Here is a 24,221-nt window from a genome sequence, read left to right on the forward strand (position 1 = left end):
AGGGGGGTAGGGGCGGGAGGGGGGCGCAGGCCCCGGACCTTCCTCCCTTCGGCGCTGGGGCTGAGGGTCGCGCCCCTGCTACTGCTGAGCGACCGTCGGCCGCCTTACCGCGGGCGGGAGGGCGGGCGGGCAGGCAGAGGGCCCGCCGGGGAGCGCGGGACACCAAGGCGCCCAGGCCTGGCTCTGCTTTAAACCGCGCGGCGGGGACGTCAGGCGAGCACGTGACCTGGCCCGGCCCCGCCCCGCCCCGCCCCGCCCCGCCCCGCCCGTCCTCCCCGGCTGCGGCGGCGCCCGGCCAGCCTGCGCCCTGCACGCGCGCGAGCCGCCCGCGGGAACCATGCTGCGGCGGCCGGCGGGGCTCTGGGCCGCGCTCGGGCCCCTGCTGTGGGGCTGCGGGCTGGCGCTGCGGGGCGGCATGCTGTACCCGCGGGAGAGCCCGTCGCGGGAGCGCAAGGACCTCGACGGCCTGTGGCGCTTTCGCGCCGACTTCTCGGACACCCGGCGCCAGGGCTTCGAGCAGCAGTGGTACCGGGCGCCGCTGCGGGAGGTGCGGCCTCCGGGGAGGGGGCGCCGGGCCTGGCGGGGAGCCCCTGGAGGCCGCGGGGCGCGAGCGGGGCGCCTTCCCCAGCGTCCTCGGGGCTGCCGGCCTGGCGGTGGTTAAAGGGAACCGGCGCGGGGCTGGGGTTGGCCGACCGGGAAAGCGGGCGCAGGAAATGGGCGGGGAGCGGGGACCGGCACCCCGGGGAGCGCAGGGCCGCCGCCCCAGCTGCACCCCACCCCCGCGGGGAGACTGAGCCTGGGCTGCGTCTGCGGCCGCGCGCGGCGGGGTGGGAGTGTGTAGCGCTGGACGTTCGGGGCCAGCTCAGCCTGGCAGGGAAGACTTTGGGTTGCGAAGCTCAGCTGGAGGACCGAGCTGGGCACCCAGCCAGCCGGCGGCTCCACTCCAGGTCTGCCCTCTAATTTTGGCCAGTCCACCGAGAAGAGGGCCTGAGGCACATCTGTGAGTCCCTCTGGCCTCTCCCCCTCCCAGATCCCGCGCAGGGTTCACGGGGAAGTGAGGGGCCCGGTTGCGAGGCGTGCCCACTCGTCAGTTTTCTCTGGCCTGTACCCCAGCTCTTGTATGCATAAATAAATCTTTAAAAATAATAATAATAATAATAAAAAGAGCAGCCCCTGCCAGCCTTCCTGAAATCGGCGGCAGCTGATCATCTGGGGGGAGGGCGGTCCACATGTCCCACATTCAGGGGATCATCCCCAGGCTGCTTGGAGGCTCACTGCCTTGCCTTCCACCTGACTGCTTCAAGAGGCCAGAGGTCCAAGAGATTCTCTGAGGGGCTCAGGTACACTCAGTTCTGCCAGGGTGTCCTGAGGCGGTGTCCTGAGGCAGTATCCCTCGGGTACTGGCTCCAAAAAGCCTGCCCTGACTCCTAAGGTAATCAGTCCCCTGCCACTCCGCATCCCTCTCAAGCTTTTTTCCAAAAAGTGCCCATCACCTGGCCTGTTCACTCTTTTCCTACTAGCACCTAAAACACTTTTGCTTTTGAATGAGTGACTGACAGGTGTGTACTTCTAGGAGTTGTGAGAATTAAACGAACTCCTTAAAAGACATTGATCAGATGCTGGCAGAGAGCCGTCATGGTGGGGTGACCTGGAATCCCAGGGTCTGGGAGAAGTCACCTTGTTCAGCCTTCCTGTAGTCAGGGTTACAGGGGGACTGGTCTCTGGGAAAGCAGCTCCTGGGCCTGAGTCCTAGATGCCTAGGAGATCTGGACCTGATGCTGGCCCTTTGTCCACAGTCTGGCCCCACACTGGATATGCCTGTTCCCTCCAGCTTCAATGACGTGGGCCAAGACAGGTATCTGCGTAGCTTTGTCGGCTGGGTGTGGTACGAACGGGAGGCAACCCTGCCTCAGCGATGGACCCAGGACCTGGACACAAGAGTGGTGCTAAGGATTGGCAGCGCCCACTACCATGCCATTGTGGTCAGTGCAGGGGACAGTGGGCAGGGCTGGTGGGCAGGTGTGGCTGCTGAGCAGGAGGGAGGCTGCCCTGGGTGCCTGACTGCCGGCTGTCACTCCTCTCTGGTGAGGCCACGGGCAGGCCCTCAGCCCCCACATACTGTACTTCTGTGTGAGGGAGTGCCTGAGATGGCCGCGTCCCCTCCACGTGCTCTGGCCTGCTGTTCCCTCCCTGTGTCTGCAGTGGGTGAATGGGGTTCATGTGGCAGAGCACGAGGGGGGCCATCTCCCCTTTGAGGCTGACATCAGCAAGCTGGTCCAGAGTGGGCCCCTGTCCTCCTGCCGCATTACCATCGCCATCAACAACACGCTCACCCCTCATACCCTGCCGCCAGGGACCATCCTCTACAAGAACGATACAGCAAAGTGAGCAGCACCCTGCTTCCCCTCGCCTCTCCCAGTGGTCTTCCCATTAGGGGTAGGGCTGCCTTGGCAAAGGTGAGGCGCAGCAGGCATGAGCTGAGGCTGAAGCACCCAGGGCAAGGTCCCAGTTGGCTGTTGTCTTCCCACCCTAGGTATCCTAAAGGTTACTTTGTCCAGAACACAAACTTTGACTTCTTCAATTATGCGGGACTGCATCGGCCTGTGCTCCTCTACACCACACCCACCACTTACATTGATGACATCACCGTCAACACTGATGTGGACCAAGACATTGGTAAGGGCTCTGGGCAGGAGCTGCCCTCAGCCAGATCCAAAGTGGCCTAGTTTCCTGTGAGGAAAGATACCCTGGCAAAAAGGCTTTCCCAGCATTTCTTAACCGTCACAAGGTCCTATGCACCTAAGAAGCTAAATCCAGCCCATCTGGATATACCCGTATTTTGTGAGGAAATGAGATCTGATGACAGATGGAGCGTGCTTACCTTAATCACATAACTCAGGATGAATAGCTCAGGAGTCACAAGACTCCATGCCCCTTCCCTGCTGTGCTGCAGCTCTCATCTGTACACCTCAGGTCACTTTCCTCTCTCGTCTGATCTCTTTTGTCTCCTGCAGCGTTAGTGAACTACCAGATTTCTGTCCAGGGCAGTGAACATTTCCAACTAGAAGTGTGTCTTCTGGATGAGGAAGGCAAAGCCGTGGCCCAGGGGACGGGAGGACGGGGCCAGCTGCAGGTGCCAAGTGCCCACCTCTGGTGGCCATACCTGATGCATGAGCACCCTGCCTACCTGTACTCATTGGAGGTAATGGTGGTTAGTTCTGGGGCTGCTCGAGGCCCTCTGCCCCCAGCCAGAGGGCATTAGACAGGGGCATTAGACAGGAGGACAGGCAGGCATCATCCTCTGAGCTTCCTAGTCCATTGAACTGATGTGTTCCCGGCCTGATTTTTCTCAGCCCTTGGTGGAGAGGCCCAGTTTTGAAGAGCGTGGCCAGAGGTCAGGGTGGGCAAAAGGCAGAAGCCTGTGATTTTTGCATCTCCCTCTTGCAGTGGGTGGGCTGCTGTGGTTTATGAGGGGCCTTCCTGCTGCAGGGTGGATAGGTGTGGGGCCCCAGCCAGGGATGCCTCCCACCTGGTGCTTGGTGTTCCTAGGTGAAGCTGACAGCACAGACGGCCGCTGGGCCTGTGTCTGACTTCTACACTCTCCCTGTGGGGATTCGCACTGTGGCTGTCACAGAGAGCCAGTTCCTCATCAATGGAAAGCCCTTCTATTTCCATGGGGTCAACAAGCATGAGGATGCAGACGTGAGTTGGGGCTGCTGGGTCCCTTGGGGGCGCTTTCTCATTTTCATCTTCCCCATGCCCCCTGAAACAGTTGAGGGTAGAGTAGAGCAGTTAAACAAATTGTCTGCTAGGGCCTGTACTTGGGCTGGTAGAAGTCTAATGGGGAGACTTGAGAGGTCTGACTCTAGAAGTGCATCTCCGAGGGGGACGGGGGTGGGGGCCACTTTGCTCTGCTGCCTCCTAGATCCGAGGGAAGGGCTTTGACTGGCCACTGCTGATGAAGGACTTCAACCTGCTGCGCTGGCTTGGGGCCAACGCCTTCCGCACCAGCCACTACCCCTACGCGGAGGAGGTGATGCAGCTCTGCGACCGCTATGGGATTGTGGTCATTGACGAGAGCCCTGGTGTGGGCATTGTGCTGCTGTGAGTGCCCAATGCCCATAGTGCCCAGCCTGCACTGCTTGGCGGGTCCTGATGGATTCCTCTTTCCTCCCTCTGTCTTTCCCCCTGCCCTGCAGCCAGAGCTACAGCAACGTGTCCCTGCAGCACTTCCTGGTGGTGATGGAGGAGCTGGTGCGCAGGGACAAGAATCACCCAGCCGTTGTGATGTGGTCAGTGGCCAATGAGCCCACTTCCAACCTGCCACCTGCTGGTGAATACTTCAAGTGAGTGTCCCTCCCTCCCCCAGAGTGGGTCAGGAATGGGACCTCAGCCCTCCAGCTTGGGTAGTCCTTGGCTGGGAGTGTGGAGGTCAGTCCTGGGGTGGGCCTGTGTTGTGGTCACCATCCTTCCCAGCCCAGACTCAAGGGGGCACCATACCTGGTGAGTTTAGGGGACAGAACACCTCCTTAACCAAACTGATACCAATCAGCCAGCGCCGGTGTCTCCCCTTCATACCTGAAATGAAATCCAGAATTAACCTAAGCTTTTTATACCAACTTCAAATTTTTAACAAATCATGATTGGCCTGAGATATAAAGGAAAGTCATTTCACACGAATGCATAGGCCTGACTCTAGAAGGCCCAGCGAAGGGTCAGACCTGCAGCTAGAAGTGGACTCGCCCTGAGAGCACATCCCAAGAGCTGATGGGGGACTGCACCTTGGCTTGCATGGGCGCCCTTTCCTCCCGTGCTGTGCATTCCTGTGCACATTTCTAAACTGAACGCCTCTAGATGAAGCTGCAAACAAAACCAAGTATGAGTTTCCCTCACTTTTTATGATTTCACCATTCCTGAGAGATTTCGCTTGTGTTAAAACTGTAAAAAACCACTGGTGCTTCAGGTTTGGGTTACACTTTATAAAATCAGCTAATTGTGGCACATAAACAGCTTTTTCAATGGCATGCATACGTTGTTCTAAAGTTTTCGACGTTGTTGTTGGACAGGACCAGGCTGTCTAGAGTTCATGGTCCCATTCACTAAATGCCAGTACCACCCCCTCCCTCTGCCCCCCAGGGAACAGCACGGCAACACTACTTAAAAAGAGGGGGCGTCTCCCCATATTGGACAGGACCAGGCTGTCTAAAGTTCATGGTCCCATTCACTAAATGCCAGTACTGCCCCCTCCCTCTGCCCCCCAGGGAACAGCACGGCAACACTACTTGAAAAGAGGGGGCGTCTCCTCATATTGGACAGGACCAGGCTGTCTAAAGTTCATGATCCCATTCACTAAATGCCAGTACTGCCCCCTCCTTATGCCTCCCAGGGAACAGCACTGCAACACTACTTAAAAAGAGGGGCGTCTCCCCATATGAGGAGGTTTACTATTTCAGAGGGAGGCTGGCCACCTGGGGTGTTCCTTGGCTCCCTCTCTCACAATTGGACAGTAGTAAGGAGGCCTGAAGAGGGGAATTATTTCACATACTGTAGAGTCGGGAGATGCCATGGAAATGCCTCCTGGGTCATACAGCACATCCCAGTTTGTGGAGTGCTTTGAGCTGAGCCATTTCTGTTAAATACAGAAAGCTCTGAGGAGTGCCCCCCCGCAACAACCCCGCAAAGACCAGCTCCCAGTACAACCCCAAAGCCTGTGGGGTGGGAATATGGAACTGGGGCTGGTGGACAGAATTTCTGCTGTGAGGGCGTAAGGAGTACAGGTTCAGGAATTGATGCCTGGGATTTCAGATGAGCTTTGGGGGGAAAGAGAGGGAGATGCATGATTTTTAGGGCGGCAGGGATGGGGCAGGGTATGGCTAGAGCTGCCCAGACTGGAGATGCTCAGCTGGGTATGGGAGCTTCAGCTGACCAGCAGGTTGTTTGAGAGTATGGGTTTGGGGCTTGAGGGTGAGGGTCACTGGTCTGATATGTAGAAACCACAGACTTCGACGAGAAGAGATGGTGAGAGTGTGTGAAGGGGGAGAAAAGGTGCTGTGAGGAAAGTGAAGGGAATGACCCAGTGATTGCTAGGAAGGCCTGCCCACAGACTGGTCCCGCTGTCAAAAGCCTCTTTTCACCTGCCCTCCTTGGTTAGCACCATTCAGGATAAATGCCATTTCTTCAGAGTCTGTCGCTGACTCTCTTGTCTCAATTATATGCTGATATAGAGCCTGTGTTCACCCCTTATAATCCTCCTGTCTCCTCTCACTGCAGTTAGTAACATTTACCCATGAAGCTCTGTATGTAGCTGTTCATGTCTCTAGCGAGTGTCTGGTACAGGGCACATTCCCTAACTATTCGTTAAATTAATATTCCATCCTCATTCACACCCCATCCATTCCTGTTTTCAAGTTTTTTCAGAGCTTCCAAGCCTAGTTTTTGGCACTGCCTAGGACCTCATCCCTGGGTCTTCTGGCCCCTGCATGGTGACCTCTCCCCTGGGGGTAGGACTTTGGGAGGGAGAAAGAATGACATCAGGGGACATGCCCTAAGGACTAGAGGAACATGGTTACTTCCCTGAAATGCACTTCGAGGTAGGGCAGAGATCAGTGTCTTTGTCCTGGTGGCGATGGGGGAAGGGAGGAGGTGAGCTGGGTATCTGAGAGGCCTGCCTGGACTGATGGCACCTGTGTCTTCTGCCCTCCGTGGACAGGACGCTGATTGCCCATACCAAAGCCTTGGACCCCTCCCGGCCTGTGACATTTGTGACCAACTCCAACTATGAAGCAGACCTGGGGGTGAGCCTGGGGGTCTCCGTACCACTTCTGTCTGACCTCTAGTCCTGCCCTGATGCTTGCTCAAATGAACTGCTGGGAAGAACTCTCTATCCACTGGGCACCATGGCTTCCTAAATCTGAGGAGGCTGGGAAGGGAAAGATTTAATTCATTCTGAGTTCAGACTCAAATTTTTATGCACTTCAGTTTAACATCCTCATAAAATGGCAGCAGTTTAAGGGAGCTCATAGGTGCCTTGGTCCAGTGTTCCTTAAACCTGGCTGATTCTCACAATCACTAAGGGAAACTTTTTGAAAGTACAGCTCTCTGGATTCTGACTTAGTAAATTTAGGGTGGGAACATAAGTTTTTAAAAAAGCTTTAGTGATTCTACCAGGAAGTGGCTTTGGGAACCATTGACAGAGCCAGCGTCCGCTGTTGAGAATGGAAGGGACAGGCTCACCCAGCCGGCTGGACCACAGAGCCTCCCTCACTGTTCTGGCCACAACAGCTCCTGGAAACGATCCAGTGGCACTGAAGCTTTAAGTGACAGGAAATAAAAAATGCTTCTTTGCTAGAGACTTGAAGGCCAGGGCTTCAAAGGAAAGTGCTACAGAAAGAGAAATTATCCAAGGGAAGGATGGATGAGAAAACACTGCGTACAAATGTAAATTGTGAACACTCATTTTAGCCTGAAAGAAGAAAAGAATTTGTATCTTCTTGCCATTTCTCAAGAATGCCCCTTCAAAGAACCATTAAGGCTGTGCTTAAGCACTAGTGTGGCACAAGGCTGACCTCAATATTCTTGGAAACTGACTGTTTTAGTCTTCTTGTGTGGTCAGAGAAGCCTTTGTGTGGGCACCTGCCTGGCTTCTTGAGAAGGTTGCAGATTTACCTGGTGGGATGTGAACAGTATGTCCACCCAGAGGCACCTTCCCAACTTCTGCCTGCACATTCCTGCCACAATTTGGGCTGTGTTCACTTGGGAAAGACAGAATATATCAGACCCAGTGCAGGTTTTGGAGACACATTTGTTCAAGTAGCATTAGATACTAGCTGGGCTGTCCAGTCTCTGCTACTCAGACATGAGCTCTGCATCTTGTAGACTCACAGTCCTGCTCCTTCATCTCAGCTGTCCTCTCAGGAAGGAATTTTCCAGCCAGTTTCTGGCCTACAGCACCAGCTCATGGGTGGCGTGTTGGACCAAGATTCTCTGGAAGGAGAAAAACTGCATATGTCCCTCAGTTAGGAAGAGTTCTTCAGGGCAAAGTGAGGGGAGATCAGTGGAGGAGCATTGCCCAGGGGGGAATAAAATCCAATCCGGATAGGCCCCGGGCGTCCACTGAGGTTAGCTCATTGGGCGTCTGTGCTGCCTGTCAGCTCACAGGGCCCAGCTGCAGCCAGGGGAATGTCAGCCCGCAATTAACAGACTTTCTCCATTCAGGTCACTTCTTGACAGCATCTCCTGCACTTTTGAACATCTGAATCATTTCCCGCATCTCCCACGTTGTATTCCAGAACAGCCCCACGAATGCGAGTCCTGACTATTCTACAATCTTCTGGTTTATTTTTTTTTAAAGATTGATTTATTTATACATATAAGAGCTGGGGTACAGGCCAGAAGTGTGGGAGGTGAGAGGATTCACCAAACAGAGTGGGGAGCAGCAGGCGAGACAGAGATCTGCTGAGCCAGTGGGTATCTCCCTGGCCAGCTGGGGGTCGAACTTTTGCTGCAAAGGTTGCGGACAGCTTCGTAGGTTGCGTCTTAACCCCTTGCGCCACCAGGGAGGCCATATACTCTTCTGCTTTTTGAACAAACCTTACCACTCTCGTCCCAGGCACCGTATGTGGACGTCATCTGTGTGAACAGTTACTACTCCTGGTATCGTGACTGTGGGCACCTAGAGGTGATTCAGCCGCAACTGACAGCCCAGTTTGAGAACTGGTATAAGACCTATCAGAAGCCAATCATTCAGAGCGAGTATGGGGCAGACGCCATTGCAGGATTTCACCACGTAAGGAGTGAACAGCCTGTTTTTCATCCTTGGACAGTGATGTTACTCATCGGCCTGAGCTAGAAATGGCCTTCCCCATCCCTCTTGTATTGATCACGGCCTGCCCTTGCACTTGAAACTGCCCGCGACTCAGGCCCCTGCCCTTCTTGAGTGGTCCCCAGAGCAGTCTCCCACTAGCTGCTTACATGGTCTTCTAGCCAGTCTAAACCCAGGGAGTTTTGTCATTGCTTCTCCTGGCTATGAGGGCAGTTGCTCTCCTTTGCTCTCACTCCTTTCCTAGATTCTTGCCCTCTGCCTTCACTCCTGGACAATGTACTCTTCACGCTGCTCATTGGCTCTTCCTACTCTGGTTTGGGCTGTTCTGCCCAGAACCCACTATAGTCATCAACTAAATGGACTCTTATTCTGTGTTCATGTCCCTGTTCAGTTTACCTCACTTGCTGCAGGTGGAGTAAACTCCTCTGCTCGGTGTCCATCGCAGCATTTCTTACTGGGGACTTTGACGTCTTGGCTTCCCTTAATCACACCAAGGGCTTCACGCAAGAGACTGAAGCCTATTAGTTATTGTTGCTCCCCAAGCACACAGCAGGCACTAAATATTTGTATTGGAAATGGGTGAAATCTTGGAGCAAGGTTTAATTACTAGCTTTTTCCTCACTGCTTTGTTCATTTCCTCACCAAAGATATGCTGCTTTGTCGTGCGGATTTTGTCGTGCGGATTCTTGAAGCACAGCCTCTTATCCCACTCCAACCACTTCACACCTGTCACAACTACTGGGATTCCCAGTGGACACACTTAATATGCTTATCCTTGGTATGCTGAGTAGGTACCCTTTTCTGTAAACAGGTAAAAAGGGGGAAATATGAAGACAATATAGATGCAAAATTATTCTCCCTCTTTGAAAAGGTAACCAACTGAGTTTTTCAGAAATGCTGAGTCCTGGTCCGTCATAGAACCTTTGGAAGGGATGAAAATATTCCGTATAAGCCCATTTCTGAGTTATTGCAGGTTCTGTTCCACATCACCGCCATAAAATGAATTTTGCAATGAAGTGGCTCACGTGAATGTTTCAGTTTCCCAGTGTATACGAAAGTTATGTTTACACTATACTGTAGTCTATTGAATATGTAATAGCATTGCCTAAATATATATACACCTTAATTTTAAAAAGTACTTTATTGCTAAAAAATATTGTCATCTGAACTTTCAGCAAATTGTGAGCTTTTTGCTATAAATCTTCAATTTGTAAAAATCAAATCTATGTACAGCTCAACAAAGTAAAGCACAATAAAATGAGGTATGCCTATATCCACAATGGTAGGCACTAGCCACATGTGGATATTGGGGACTGGAAATGTTACAGGTTAGTAAGCCTGTGACTGACTTGATTAAGTTTAATTTAGTTTTAAGTTGAAATAGCCACTTGTGGCTAGGATTAGATCAAGCAGGCTCACTTCCATTAAAACAAAGGAAATCTATATCTTGCCCTGCAGTCAAATTCACCTTTAGAAATAGAATATATTTTCAGTGCATCCTATTATATAGCATTTCAGTCCTTATTGTTGGAAAAGAAAGCCAAAGCCAACAGGTTTTGTCCTCTCCTAAAATGGCTGAACTACTACATCTGCTTAAACATCTCCGACTTAAGCCCAAAGATGCAATTTTGTTTCCAGTGTAGTTCAATTTTAAGACTGGTCTAGTGAGGAGAGATGAAAAGTAAAGCAAATATCAAATTATGTTGATAAACAAGGCAGTTACTAATTCAGTTTTTTTTTTAAAAGCTTTTTTGCTTTAGACTACATCATATCCTGGCTGTGTGTTTGTACAAGCACCAACAAGTCCCACATTTACTGCTGCCCACCGAGGACAGATATTTTGGTCATCATCATGTGGATCTTTTATTTTTATCTAACCTTTACAATTCTGACAGTTGCGACTATTAACTCTCTCTTTGCCTTGAATTCCAGGATCCATCTCTGATGTTCAGTGAAGAGTATCAGAAAAATGTGCTACAACAGTATCATTTGGTTCTGGATCAAAAGCGTAAAGAATATGTGGTTGGAGAGCTCATCTGGAATTTTGCTGATTTTATGACTGAACAGTGTAAGTAGCAGTGGTTTTTGAAATCTAACATTACTGATATTTGATATTTTAAGATTGGCTTTTCAGTTCTGGAGATTTGCTTGTAAGAATACTGGATATAAGATGGGGGTGGGAGGTGGGAAGTTGATTCAATCAATGCTACCTAATTTCTTACAATGAATTGAATTTAGCAAACAACAATTGAAACTGCCTGCTTCCTGGGTTGTTTTCCTTTATTTTTTTTGGTGTAGAAGAACTGGGGTGTAGGCCAGGGGTGTGGGGGTGGGGTGAGAGGACTCACCAGAGACAGAGTGGGGAGCTGAACAGGCAGATTTTACTGAAATTCACTGCTGAGGGGAGCAGCGGGTGAGACAGGAGAGGTCTGCTGCACCTTATATATGTCAGCTCCCTGGCCAGGTATCAAACTCAGGTCGTAGCGGTGATAGTGCTGAGACTTAACCCCTAGGCCACCAGGGAGGCCCTATTTTATGGTTTAAAAATAAATGGGAGAGACTGTCTTGAGGCAAAAATGGCTAACTTGCCTTTGTCTGTTTCATCACAGTATGAGGAAAAAGTGGACTTCGTATTGGGTTATTTGTGGGATGTATTCGTTATTCCAGAAGAGGATACAAAGCATGAGAAACATAGTCTTTTAATATTATTCACTTGCAAAAGGCAGATTCACTAAAGACAGTTAAGTTTCAAAGTGTTTTGAACGTATGTTTCAAAGTCTTCAAAGTGAATATGACCTGCAGTCTTTCTCAAGCTGAGATAGATGAGGCTCCTTCAGTTCCAAATGAAATATTTCCCCTTTGCCCCTGCACCTCTAGATTACTAGAGTTTTGATATACCATGAATTTAGGATAGCAACTTGGGAAGGATTTGGTAGTTAGTGGGAATTACATTACAAAGACAGGTTTAATTAAAAACTAGAATGGAAAGAGGTAAAGAGAAAAGAATGAGAACATGAGCTTTTACTCTGCTAGGCAATTTAGATTAAAGGTGTCTGGATTCTGAAATTCACCCTGATATTTGTGAATAGGTACTGGCTTTGTGTAATAAGAAATTAGCTGTGTGACCTTGAACAAATCACCTACCCTTTTCCTAAGTCTGTGAAGCGGGGATGGCTGTTGCTTATCACTTTGCAGGTTGAAGTAGGGATTCTTTTTTTTTTTTTTTAAGATTTATTTATTTATACAAGAACTGGGGTACAGGCCAGAGGCACAGGAGGGTGAGAGGATTCACCAGAGACAGAGTGAGGAACAGAATAGGCAGACTGAGGGGAGCAGCGGGTGAGACAGGAGAGGTCTGCCACGCCATATGGGTATCTCCCTGGCCGATGAGGAATCGAACCTGCGCTGCAGGGGCTGCATGGACCTCTCCACAGCGCTGCGCTCAACCAGCTGCTCCACCAGGGAGGCCCTGAGGTAGGGATTCTAACAAATGAAGTGGTTGTCCTAGGGACTGGCATTTATTTATTGTGGAAAAAATTACCATTGTCAGGGCCTCCCTGGTGGCGCAAGGGATTAAGCTCAGCACTGTGAAGCTGTCCGCAGCCTCTGCAGCACAAGTTCAATCCCCGGCCAGCCAGGGAGCTACCCACAAGGTGCAGCAGACCTCTCCGTCTTGCCTGCTGTTCCCCTCAGCAGTATTTTAAGTCAATCTCCCTCTTCTGCTCCCCACTCTGTCTCTGGTGAATCCTCTCATCCTCTGCACCTCTGGCTGGTACCCCAGTTCTTATATGCATAAATAAATCTTAAAAAACAAAATTATCATTGCCTTGAACTTCTTGGTAGAAAAGATCTGCTTTCCATGAGCAGCATTCATGGTTTCTCTAGGGGGAGAGAGAATGTACTCTGAGAGCAGCCCTCACAGCCTTGCCAGCTTTGCTCACTCCTGGCTGCAGCGTCTGGCAGACCAGGCAGCAGTGGTGGGGACCCTGCTGGGACTCTACCAGGAGGGCTTTGAAATCTATCAGTAGATCTCACTGGGCACCTATGACTGGAGGGACTCTAGTTTCCAACAAGAGGGTCGTCTCTTCAGAAAGATGAAGCCTTTCCAGGGTCACTATGTTTTAAACCTTATTTTACAAGTAAAAGTTTTGGACTTTTTTTCCTCTACCATTCAAAAAATGTACACACTGGGGAGCTGAGGTGTTCTGGGGAGTGATAGTATTTTAACCCATTAAGTGCTCACTTCATACACCCAAGTAAGCCTCAACTGTATAAGACATTTCTATTTAGTGCCCAGCTTGGCTCCAGGTTGGTTCCAATATGGCCCACCAGAAGTCATCTGAAACACTTTTGCCTTGTTTCTAGCACCAGTAAGAGCATTGGGGAATAAAGAGGGAATCTTCACTCGTCAGAGACAACCGAAAAGTGCAGCATTCCTTTTGCGAGAGAGATACTGGAAACTTGCCAATGAAACCAGGTACCACCAGTCAGCTGCCAAGTCACGGTGTTTGGAAAACAACCCGTTTACATTTAATTTTTTTTATTTCTTTATTTTTTTTAACCCATTTACATTTTAGAGCAAAAACCATCTCTCTACTGGATAGAGACTACACCTGACCCTTCCCAAGTAAGGGGTGATTCCATAGCAAACAAAGCAAGTGCTTCCTGGATTGTGTGTGGCAGACCAGAAAGTTTCTGGTCTGGACTTTGTAATCTTCTGGCAGAACAGTAACACTGAGGTGAAAATAATAGCATTTGTAGTATGGAAATAAAGAGTTGATTTAAAAGTGACCATCCATTGATTGATCGGTATTCTTGAAAAGTATGTGTGATTATTTTTGTATTGACTGTTTTCATAGCCTTACCTGCACAAGGACTCGCCAAACATGTTTCAATACTCACATCACACGCAGAGTTGCTGCTCACAGACCATGTGCACCCAGAGGAGTAGCTCCACAGATCTAGGGCCATCATGGTCACGTCCAAACCAGGCCAACCTTTTCTGAGTAAAAGACAACTGCTGTTAAACTCCACAGATGAGCAGAAGTCAGGACAAATTTAAAGAAAGTGATACCTGATACTGTGCCAGAATAGTCAGCAGGGTCTTTGTATCAATTTCCACATAGCTGACAAATAAGTAGTAACAATGGCACAGCGGTTGAGCGCTGGGTTGCAAAGCTGCCTGCAGCCTCTGCAGCACCGGTTCAATCCCCGGCTGCTCCCTGGCCACCGGAGGAGGGTCCCACATGGCACACAGACCTCTCCTGCTGCCCACTGCTCCCCTCAGCAGTGTACTTCGGTTGTTCTGCCTGCTCTGCTCCCCGCTCTGGCTCTGGTGAATTCTGTCACCCTCCCACACTTCTGACTGTACCCAGTGCTTGTATAAATAAATAAGTAAAAATAAATCTTTTAAAAAAAAAAAAAGAGTGAAGGAGTGTGGGCCTCCGCGGTGGCACAGCTGTTGAGTGCTGAGTTGGGAAGCTGCCCGCAGCATCTGCAGCGCCGGTTCAATCCCCGGCTGCTCCCCAGCCACCGAAGGAGGGTCCCACATGGCGCGCAGACCTCTCCTGCCACCCCCTGCTCCCCTCAGCAGTGTACTTCGGTCCTTCTGCCTGCTCAGCTCCCCACTCTGGCTCTGGTGAATTCTTTCACCCTCCCACTCTTCTGACTGTACCCAGTGCTTGTGTAAATAAATAAACAAACAAATAAATAAATAAATCTTTAAAAAAAAAAAAAGAGTGAAGGAGTGTCTGCATTGTAAGGGATCTTAGAGGTTACATTCCTCTAGGACTCTGTTCCAACTATAGCTAAAGACTAGTCTTGACAGGAATGAACAGGTGAGCAGAAAGCCCACTGGCCCTGTCACAGCTGACTCCATTCAACTTGATACCTCTTTAAGCTGTCCTGGCAGACAAGTGCTTCAGGCCTTTGCACCTGAGCTCTGCTCCCAAAGGATGGTCTTTTCTTACAGAATCTTTCATCTTCAACGGCTCCATTGAAGTAACTGAGCTACATGATTCCCAAGACCTCAGTATTCATTAATCCTGATTTAAGGCTGAATGCTTTGGAAAAATATTTCTTTTGGTGTCCACTCAAATGGAAGACCATGGACCAATAGATTTTCACATAGAACTTGATTCATTTCACTTGTGGTTGATACCATGTGTACACATGCCTTTTACGCTTCCTCTCCAAAATCCATGAACTGATAATTTTACCTAATTTTATTGGGCATTTTTTTGACCAAATAAAAACGTACTCAATTCAAATAGTCGATTAAGATTTCTAGTGGTTCCGTATTTTTTTTGTTACCACTAAACTTTTTTTTTTTTTTTAAATTTTTTTTTTTTTTTTTAATAGAGGCATGCTTTATTTATTTATTTATTTGTTTGTTTTGTTTATACATGCACTGGGTACAGTCAGAAGCGCGGGAGGGTGAGAGAATTCACCAGAGCCAGAGCGGGGAGCAGAGCAGGCAGAAGGACTGAAGTACACTGCTGAGGGGAGCAGCGGGCGGCAGGAGAGGTCTGCGCGCCATGTGGGACCCTCCTGTGGTGGCCGGGGAGCAGCTGGGGATCGAACCAGCGCTGCAGAGGCCGCGGGCAGCTTCGCAACCCAGCGCTCAACCGCTGCGCCACCGGGGAGGCCCTGTTACCACTAAACTTTAAGAGACGGTTCAAGGTTCTCAAATTAAGTTCTGTGTTGCAGTTTAATGTCAAGGAATAATACTGAAAAGTCTTTACTTGACAAAGAAAATACAATGTTTTAAAACTTAGGGATAAGTTTCATTTCTTAAATCTTAAGGTTCTAGCACAGAAAACATTTTTTGTTCTATGCAATTAAATATTTCGAATGGATTCTGACCCAGTGCTTGTATAAATAAATAAATAAAGGAATACCATAAAAATTCTGCGTTTATATAGTTTTTAGAAAGAGTAGTGACAACATTTGCTGAATTTCATCTTCAGATAGTTCTGCCTATAGTATTACTCCCAATTAGGCAAACTGAGCAGCATTTTTTTTTTTTAATAGAGGCATGCTTTATTTATTTGTTTGCTGGTTTGTTTGTTTTGTTTTTGTTTATACATGGCACTGAGTACAGTCAGAAGCGCGGGAGGGTGAGAGAATTCACCAGAGCCAGAGCGGGGAGCCGAGCAGGCAGAAGGACCAAAGTACACTGCTGAGGGGAGCAGCGGGCGGCAGGAGAGGTCTGCGTGCCATGTGGGACCCTCCTCCGGTGGCCGGGGAGCAGCCGGGAATCGAACCGGCACCGCAGAGGACGCGGGCAGCTTCGCAACCCAGCGCTCAACCGCTGCGCCACCAAAGTTTACAAAGTCAATGTTTCACCCTAAAACAAACTAAACATTCACTTAGTTAGTGCAGAAAGAAACATGGAAAACACTACAGAGCTACCCAAAGAGAAATCCTACTCTGGAGCAAATGGGCTTACACTGGTTATTTCAAAGTGATAACTGTCTGGTTGACTGGCACCAATATCATGGAAAAATATCTGCATGAAATTTAAATTGTAAGAGACTTTTCTTAAAAATGCCATTAATATTTCCAACTTTTCTCCAAAGAAATCTCATTTTCCCATCTTTAGTGTTCTGAAGGCCTTGGACTTGAAGGTCTGGTCACGTGACTCATTCTGTAAGGTTATAATTGATCCAGTTTTATGACTAGGCACAAGCTTGACTTGAATGTCCAAATTTAGTTTCTTCCTTTCAGAGGAAGGAGATGAAAGAGAACCAACCACCCCATTATTTTTGCCGTCAATGCTGGACCCACAGCTGTCAGTACTTTGCACAAGATGCTCTGTATGGACTTACTATTTTCACTATTTCTTCAGTCAGTGTTGAGCTGACAATTCTTCATTGCTACACTTCACCTACACTGTACAGTTACGTTCTGCAGGGATGGATCCAATATTTCTACCTTTATTTACAAATATCACATAAGTGGGTTCTAGTTGAATCTACATATTTAAATCCATTGGCTAAAAACATATTACATATTGTAAACATGGCAATATTTAATACAGTATCTATTCTGAAATATTTTCATGTCATGATCACATTTGTTATACCTGAAATTTAATTTATACACATTAGAGAATTATTAACAATGGTTGCTTACTTTACAATTGAGGGCAGGGGGCTGGGCTACATTTTATTATTTCAGAAACATCCTCAAAGTAAAGTTAAAGCTTGTCTTTGATTGGCTCGGTGTATCCTCTTTATCTTTTTTGTATCCATATTTAAAATGAAGATTGACAGAGAAAATAGCTAGGGCCCCTTCTAATTTACAGGATTTTAAAAATCAGTTTAAGATACTTAGGATAAGTGTCTGTTTTGAATTAAAAAAAAAAAACTGCTGCAAAATAAACTTAATGGAAAAGGGACTTCAGACTGTCAGTTAAGATTTTGTCAGGTTGTCAGTCCTGCTTGGGCTGCAGTTGCCGTTTCCAGGCCTCGTTCAAATAACTGGTCGTTTGTAGTTGATTAGAAGAATGAAGTTCAGCACGCATGTGATGACACAGATGATGCAAAATTCCTTCAGCACAAAGTACAAAATGTAGGCCAGGTACAAAGAGCCTACTACAGACACAATGGAGGACGTCATGAGGATTAAAGCTGCAACTGCACTTGCTGTCATGCCCACAAGAGAAAGAGACACTTGGCTCAATCAGACCTTGACAGTGGAGAGAAAGTGTCTGAGTTGAAAGTAACATTTTGATTTGCTGCAGTGCTGGAATACCAATCTTATTGTAAAACACTATGCAATGTGAGAACAACTTGTCTCTTTTGTTAGGGTTATGCAGGTTGGCTCTGCAGACAGGATACCAATTTTATAACTCCAATGTTTCTAACTTGTCAAAATTCTAGGAAGTATTACTTTAGTTAAAACATGCAAAGAAAATATGCAATCTTGTAATCACTTTGCACTGGAGCTGCTTTGTAAAACTGGTAGCCCTACCTTTCCTAACGAATAAAGGAATCTGAGGACCAAAACCTCTATTGAGCAGAGAACATCTGGTGAGACCCTCTCCTGTCTTTTCAAGTTCCCTGTAGGGTAAGGAAAAATGTCAGGCTTTTCTGCCCTCCCGCCATCAGGATAGATGATGGATCCTTGAGGTTGAATGCATGCCTGATGGCGGGCACCTGGAGTAGGGTGTGGACATAGGTAGATGGGATTCACCTGGGCTAAGACTGTGCTTTTAAGGGCGGCATCATGGAGACGCCAGAAGCAGCAGAAGCTGAGAAGCCGCAGCAGAAGCCGAAAGAGAAGCCGAGAAAGCAGCAGCAGAAGCCGAAGAGAAGCAAAGATCACCAGACAGCCCAGATAGAGTGAGGATTTGCTGGGGGCTGGGAGGCCTGCCAGCCTCCCGGCCCCCCCAGCACCCCTGCCTGCCACGTACCCGCTGAACCCTAATGAAAACCTGCAAAACCACTGAGGACTCTGATTCCTCCTTTACCCGGTCTGCATGGGATCCTAGAAAACCTGCTCAGTGGTCCTTCCAGCCCTTACATTCCCTATCTGTGAAATATAAAATTTGTTTTCCCATGTTTAGATCAAATTGATCAAAAGTCACAATGGGAGATGATAACACCAACAAGCTGGTGAAGGGAAAAAAACCATGATACACATTTCAGAAAAGTCTCACCCTGGAGGATACGGGAAACATTTGACCAGTTGGCTACATGTGGATCAAACCAGATCGAGAAAGAAGGCAGTTACATCTGCTAAGTGGGAATTTCCAGACAAAAACCTGCCCGAATTCTTGACTGACATCTTCACATGTATTGGTTTATAATTTCCTGTAGCCAACACACACATTTACTTTCAAGGAGGAGAAGACAGCAGAGTACATATTAAACAACCCTCCTACTTAACAACTACGTATAAGGGTAACAAACAGGAAGAAATAAGAATAGGTGGTAGGGGCTTTGAAGAGGTTAATTAAGGAGCTGAAATCTCTGCTTGAATGAGAAGCTGCCTGTGAGCTGCAGCCTAGCCTAGTCTTCAAAACAATTAAGATATCGTTGGATTATTTAAGCCAATCTTAAGTGATTTACAGGAATCAGCCACACAGAAGCATTTATGTAATGTCTGTGGCTGATTTCTCACAAAAATGGCAGAGTTGAGTAGCTGTGACAGAGAGCTAAGCCTAGGTTATTTGCTGTCTTGTCCTTTACTAAAAAAAAAAATTGCAGATCACCTATGCTAAATATCTTTAAACAAGACCAATAAATGGAAAACAAAGTAAAAGTCTCACCCTTAGTCACCACGCATCTTTTTCTATGCATTGTATGTGTGTGTGTATCAACATAAACTTAACTCATATCCATTATATCACAATTTTTTCACTAAACTATGTCTTGATGTTTCCGGGATAAATATATAGACTTACTTTTTCCTTTAATGGTTACATAGTATTTTCTAGTATGGATGCAACCTAATTTACTCAACCATTACATTTTGCTAAGCTACTTCCAATTTTTTGCTATTTTAAACTATACTGCTATGAATACCCTTGTGACTATATTTATATTCTACAGGATAAGTATATACAGAGATGGATTTGGGCACATTTGATAGGACTAATGAGAAAAATTTAGATTCACACTTTGCCTATGAGCAAGTCAATTTCACACGTAAATAGCAGAGCTAGCTGGTAGATAACAAGATAAAATATTAACAATTGAAATACAAGGGTAAAAATGTAGGCATGGAATTCTTACCTCATAAAAATTCTTATACATCAAAACTTACAAAACAAATGCAAAAAAGAATGGGTAAAATGTAACACATGTGAAATGGATTCTTATCAGGATCCCAATAATGAAATTTGGCTATAAAGGAAATTAATTGTAGTAAAATTAAAAAACAGCTACTAATACGGAACTTAAGTTAGAAATTTTACAGAAAATACTTTTACAAAAGTAAAAATTTCAGGGAAATCTGACAATTGAGGGAAAAGCAATTTGATAGATAAAAAATACCTCTGCTTTCCCATTTATTGTTATTTCATGTCTGAAATTTATTTTTAAATTATTGGTTTTTTTTTAAGATTTATTTATTTATTTATGCATACAAGAACTGGGGTACAGAACAGAGGTGTGGGGGGGTGAGAGGATTCACCAGAGACAGAGTGGGGAACAGAACAGGCAGATCTACTGGTATACACTGCTGAGGGGAACAGCTGGCGAGCCAGGAGAGGTCTGCTGCGCTTTGTGGGTTTCTCCCTGGTTGGCCAGGGATGGAAATAGTGCTGCAATGGCTGCTGTGGTCAGCTTCATAGGTTGCGTCTTAACCCCTTACGCCACCAGGGAGGCCAAAGTTATTGTTTATTTTGAAATAATTCAGAGGAAAGGGTTTGTGCAAGGAGTACCAATTATATTAACAGTTGATCATAGTATTGTTTAAAATATAGAACATTTGAAACCTTGAACTCCAAAGTAAGAAATTAAGGGTTATGCTTCTAAGGGAGACTGCTTGGAGTAATAACTTCCCTGTGTGGAACTGGTTTTTCTGGACATCATGTGATACTGCCACAGATACCAAGTTCAGCATCAGCATCATCAAAACCTTAATGAACCAAGTTTCATAACACAAAAATTCATTACAAATGAGTGTGCTTCTAGCTCTAATATATACTTCAATATAAAGACAACTTCAGGATAAAGACAAGTACTAAATGGACTATAACAAAACAATCTTATTTTTATGTTGCTGTATGATACTTACCAAGCAATAACTGTAGTATATAAAATATAAGTCCAAAGACACTGTTTGGCTGGTTTAATACACCATCCTTTCCAAAGATGGATCCCAGAAGACCAAATCCTCGACCCCATCTGTAAAATAAGGAAACCAGTAACCCTGTGTTTTCTTAAAAACGTAAAATCTGAGAATGCTACACTAACACTCATCCAAATCTCTAAGTTGCCAATTTCTATATATTCTCTTTTCCAAAAGATCTAGGACAAAGACTCCTCTGATAGCATTAGTATTGCAGAGGAAGGGCTTTCTCAATTAAGCCAGGATCTCTAAGCAACACCATTGTGTTGACACTTTGGGTTAAATAACTCTTGGTGATGGGGGGTTGTTCAGTGTATTACAGGGCTTTAGCATTACGCCTGGCCTTTACCCACTAGATATAGAATCGCCACTCCTCATCCCCGGGGACAAAATTACCCCCAGTTAAGAGCCATAGATATACACTGTCCTATCTCTTCAAAGTATGCAGACTGAAACATTGCTTCCTGACACATTTCAACAGGATATGCATTAGAAAATATATGCTGAAGGTATCCTTAAATGTAACACAAATCAGAAACTGAAGATCTTTCCTTGAATCTTATCTCAAGAATAACTGATGCATTGTATGTCCCATCAGTTATTTTCAGTTAAAGTTCAAACCTTGCATTTGACGTAACATTTTCATAATCTTATTTTCTTAAAAAAATCACTAAATATAACAAAATCTGATAGAAATATCAAACAAAAATTTACTTTGTTCTAGGTTCAGGTGATGGTCTCCAGGAATGAGTAAGTCAGACTAGGTGTGCCCTTGAGGAGCTCATATTCCATTTAGAAAGTAATTAAAACTGGTGAATAAATAAGTTGCCAACAGAAATGGACCAACTTATTAATAGATTCACAGGAAAATTGAAGAGGGAGGTCATTATAGACCAGAGCTTTTGAGAATTGAAAAGTGCATACAATCACCATGGGTGCTTTTTAAAATGCAGATTTTACTTCAGTAGGTCTGTGATGGGGTCTAAGACTGCATTTTCAAGCAAAAGAGTGCTCCAAGGTGATGCTCTGGTATTTAAATTTTTGGTACTATAAAATGTGCAATTATTTTGCTTTTAACATTACACTTCAATAATATCAATATTCTTTTAAAACAATAATTTAAGAATTCTCTCCAAATTAATATATGTATATTTGAATTATATTTAATCATATGCTACATATTGATGCTCTGGTCAATAATGGACCACACATACGACAGCGGCCCCTCTATACAGCTGAGGTGTGTAGTTGGCTGTACCATCTAGGCTGTCAAGTAGGCTCTGATGTTTGCACAATAAAATCACCTCAACTATTTCTCAAAATGTATCCTGATTGTGACTGGGTGTGACAGTGTGTGTGTGTGCACACTTGTATGTAATATGTTGGGAGGAATTATCCCCTATCCCTCAAATTTCTAAGAGGAGAGATCTCAATATGAGCTCAGATCTCCATCTGATCAATACTTCTTGCCTTTTGTATACTTCCATGCCTTCACATATTCCTGGCTAGACTAGTGGCCACAACTTAATTTATCCACTTACAAGAAGGAACTGAGACCCTTCTGAATTTCTTCTTTGGGATCTATCTACCTAAACAAAGCTGCATCCCAATTATTTTTTTTAATTATGGTTAAAAAAACACAATAAAACTTATTATCTTAACCATTTTTTAAGTGTACAGCTCAGGAATGTTAAACATATTCCCACTATTGTCAAACAGATGTATTATTTAATCCAGTATTTATCTATTTCATCCTTCCCTTACAATTGTTCACCCATTTCTCTACAGGGACAAGCCCACTTGGTAGTAAATTTCAAGTAAAACTCAATGTCAAGGCAAATCAAAGGAGATGAGGGGCACCCCCCACACACATCTTTATTAGGATTATTATTTTTTTTCCAACATTTGGTTACAAAATCATGGAGGTTTTGAATGGTCCACCCCACCCTTTATCTCAAGCCCTGGCATTTCTTAAAATACTTTTTACTGAAGTATCAAGAAAAGTGCACAAAAGTATACAAAGCAAAATGAATTTCCATGAGCAGAATATATTTGTGTACTAGCACCTAGTTCAAGAAAAAGAACATTACCAAAACCTCAGAACTCCCTTTTTTCCTCCTAGTCTCATTTATTCTATTGAATTTTTTTTCCTTACATTGTTGTAGTTCCCATAGTTTCCACACCACTGTATCACCCGTGAACCATCACCATATTCCCTTGTGTTCATCCCTCCCCTGTTTTGCCCCCACTCCTCTCTCTCCTTTGCTGTATGCCTCAGATCTATGGTCACCTTGCTAGTTTTTCTGGACCTCTTGTTTCGTCTCTCTCTATTCCACATATAAGTGAGACCATCTGGTATTTCTTTTTCTCAGAAGAACTCTTAAGCTCCCTTTACAATTACTCTTCCTCCCCTGCAATAATAACCACTATCCTTTTTAAATAGAATATTAAATTATAATTTAAAGTATATTGAAAATACATTAAATATGAATTTAAAATGATAAAATATTTGATAAATCCTAAGAAACAATCATAAGTTGGACACCATAATCACCACTGGCTGAATCTAATCAGATGCTCCTGTCCTCCAAAAGCAGAGGTTCTCCAACTTTTACCCTTGAGTTTCTATATGGACTTATCACAAGTGAGAATTCCTAATATATGGTTTAATTTGTCCCTACTCCCATTTTCTTTTACTTGACATGTTGCATCACTTTTAAGCTATATATTCCTAGTCCTGGCATTTTTTTTTTAAGATTTATTTATTTATTTATACAAGCACTGGTTATAGTCAGAAGCACAGGAGTATGAGAGAATCACCAGAGCCAAAGCGGGGAACAGAACAGGCAGACCAACGAAGTACACTGCTGAGGGGAGCAGCGGGCGCAGCAGGAGAGGTCTGTGCGCCATGTGGGACCCTCGCCAGCAGCCCGGGATTGAACCGACGTCTGCAGAGGCTGTGGGCAGCTTTGCAACCCAGCGCTCAACTGCTGTGCCACCAGGGGAGGCCCTAGTCCTGGCATTTTAAAGTCTCAATTTCACAGAAAGTGAGTTTCCCAGGAACACATTATATCAAACATACCTATAATAAACTATAATTGTATCCTTTTCTGCACAGACTGCTTTTCCTGGGGTTAAAAATTCTTCTTTTGCTTGTTTAGCTTTCCATGCCTCCATCATTAGTTTTTCAAAATCCTTCTGAGCAGTGTTTTCAACAATTTCACCCATATCAAGAAATCTGTGAAGTGCACATTCTGGAGACATCTTCCCCGGAGCCCTCAAGCCAGCATATCTGCTCTGGATGACACATTCAGGTTGGCTGCTCTCTAGACTTGCTGCACAACTGTCACCCTGAAACTTCCAACCACTTCCCCATAGTGGATCTTTCTTTTCTTAGATTTGGCATCGTCCTATTCTCCTTGGTTTATTAACTTCTTCTGGTGAAACAGTATTCTAACAGCTTCCTTGAGAAAATAAGTACTGGAGGTAAAATTTCTGAGATGTTGAAAGTTTAAAAATAAAAATGTTATTTTTCTACCGCCATGCTGGACTGATTGCTTAGGTATATACTTACAAAGTAAACATAATTTTCCCTCAG

General features: G+C 45.9%; 1 protein-coding gene across 3 annotated transcripts; it reads left to right on the forward strand.

Annotated features, from left to right (window-relative positions):
- Nucleotides 1–337: 337 nt before the first annotated feature.
- Nucleotides 338–13,548, forward strand: LOC311188106 (beta-glucuronidase-like; the record flags this gene model as incomplete). Of its 3 annotated transcripts, XM_084259863.1 has the most annotated exons (13): nt 338–547; nt 1,797–1,982; nt 2,203–2,384; nt 2,534–2,676; nt 3,015–3,202; nt 3,550–3,702; nt 3,926–4,104; nt 4,200–4,346; nt 6,710–6,794; nt 8,609–8,785; nt 10,754–10,889; nt 13,187–13,298; nt 13,399–13,548. In XM_084259863.1, the coding sequence occupies 13 exons, from the start codon at nt 338–340 to the stop codon at nt 13,436–13,438; spliced, it is 1,938 nt and encodes a 645-aa protein (XP_084115989.1). In that variant the 3' UTR covers nt 13,439–13,548. The 3 variants fall into 3 exon arrangements, with proteins under 3 accessions (XP_084115989.1, XP_084115988.1, XP_084115990.1); XM_084259862.1 differs by having other exon boundaries at nt 13,187–13,529; XM_084259864.1 differs by lacking the exons at nt 338–547; nt 2,203–2,384; nt 2,534–2,676 and having other exon boundaries at nt 1,916–1,982; nt 13,187–13,529.
- Between the last annotated feature and the right edge of the window lie 10,673 nt (nt 13,549–24,221).

Source organism: Talpa europaea (assembly GCF_964194135.1).
Source record: "Talpa europaea genome assembly, contig: HAP1_SCAFFOLD_226, whole genome shotgun sequence".
Taxonomy (NCBI): domain Eukaryota; kingdom Metazoa; phylum Chordata; class Mammalia; order Eulipotyphla; family Talpidae; genus Talpa; species Talpa europaea.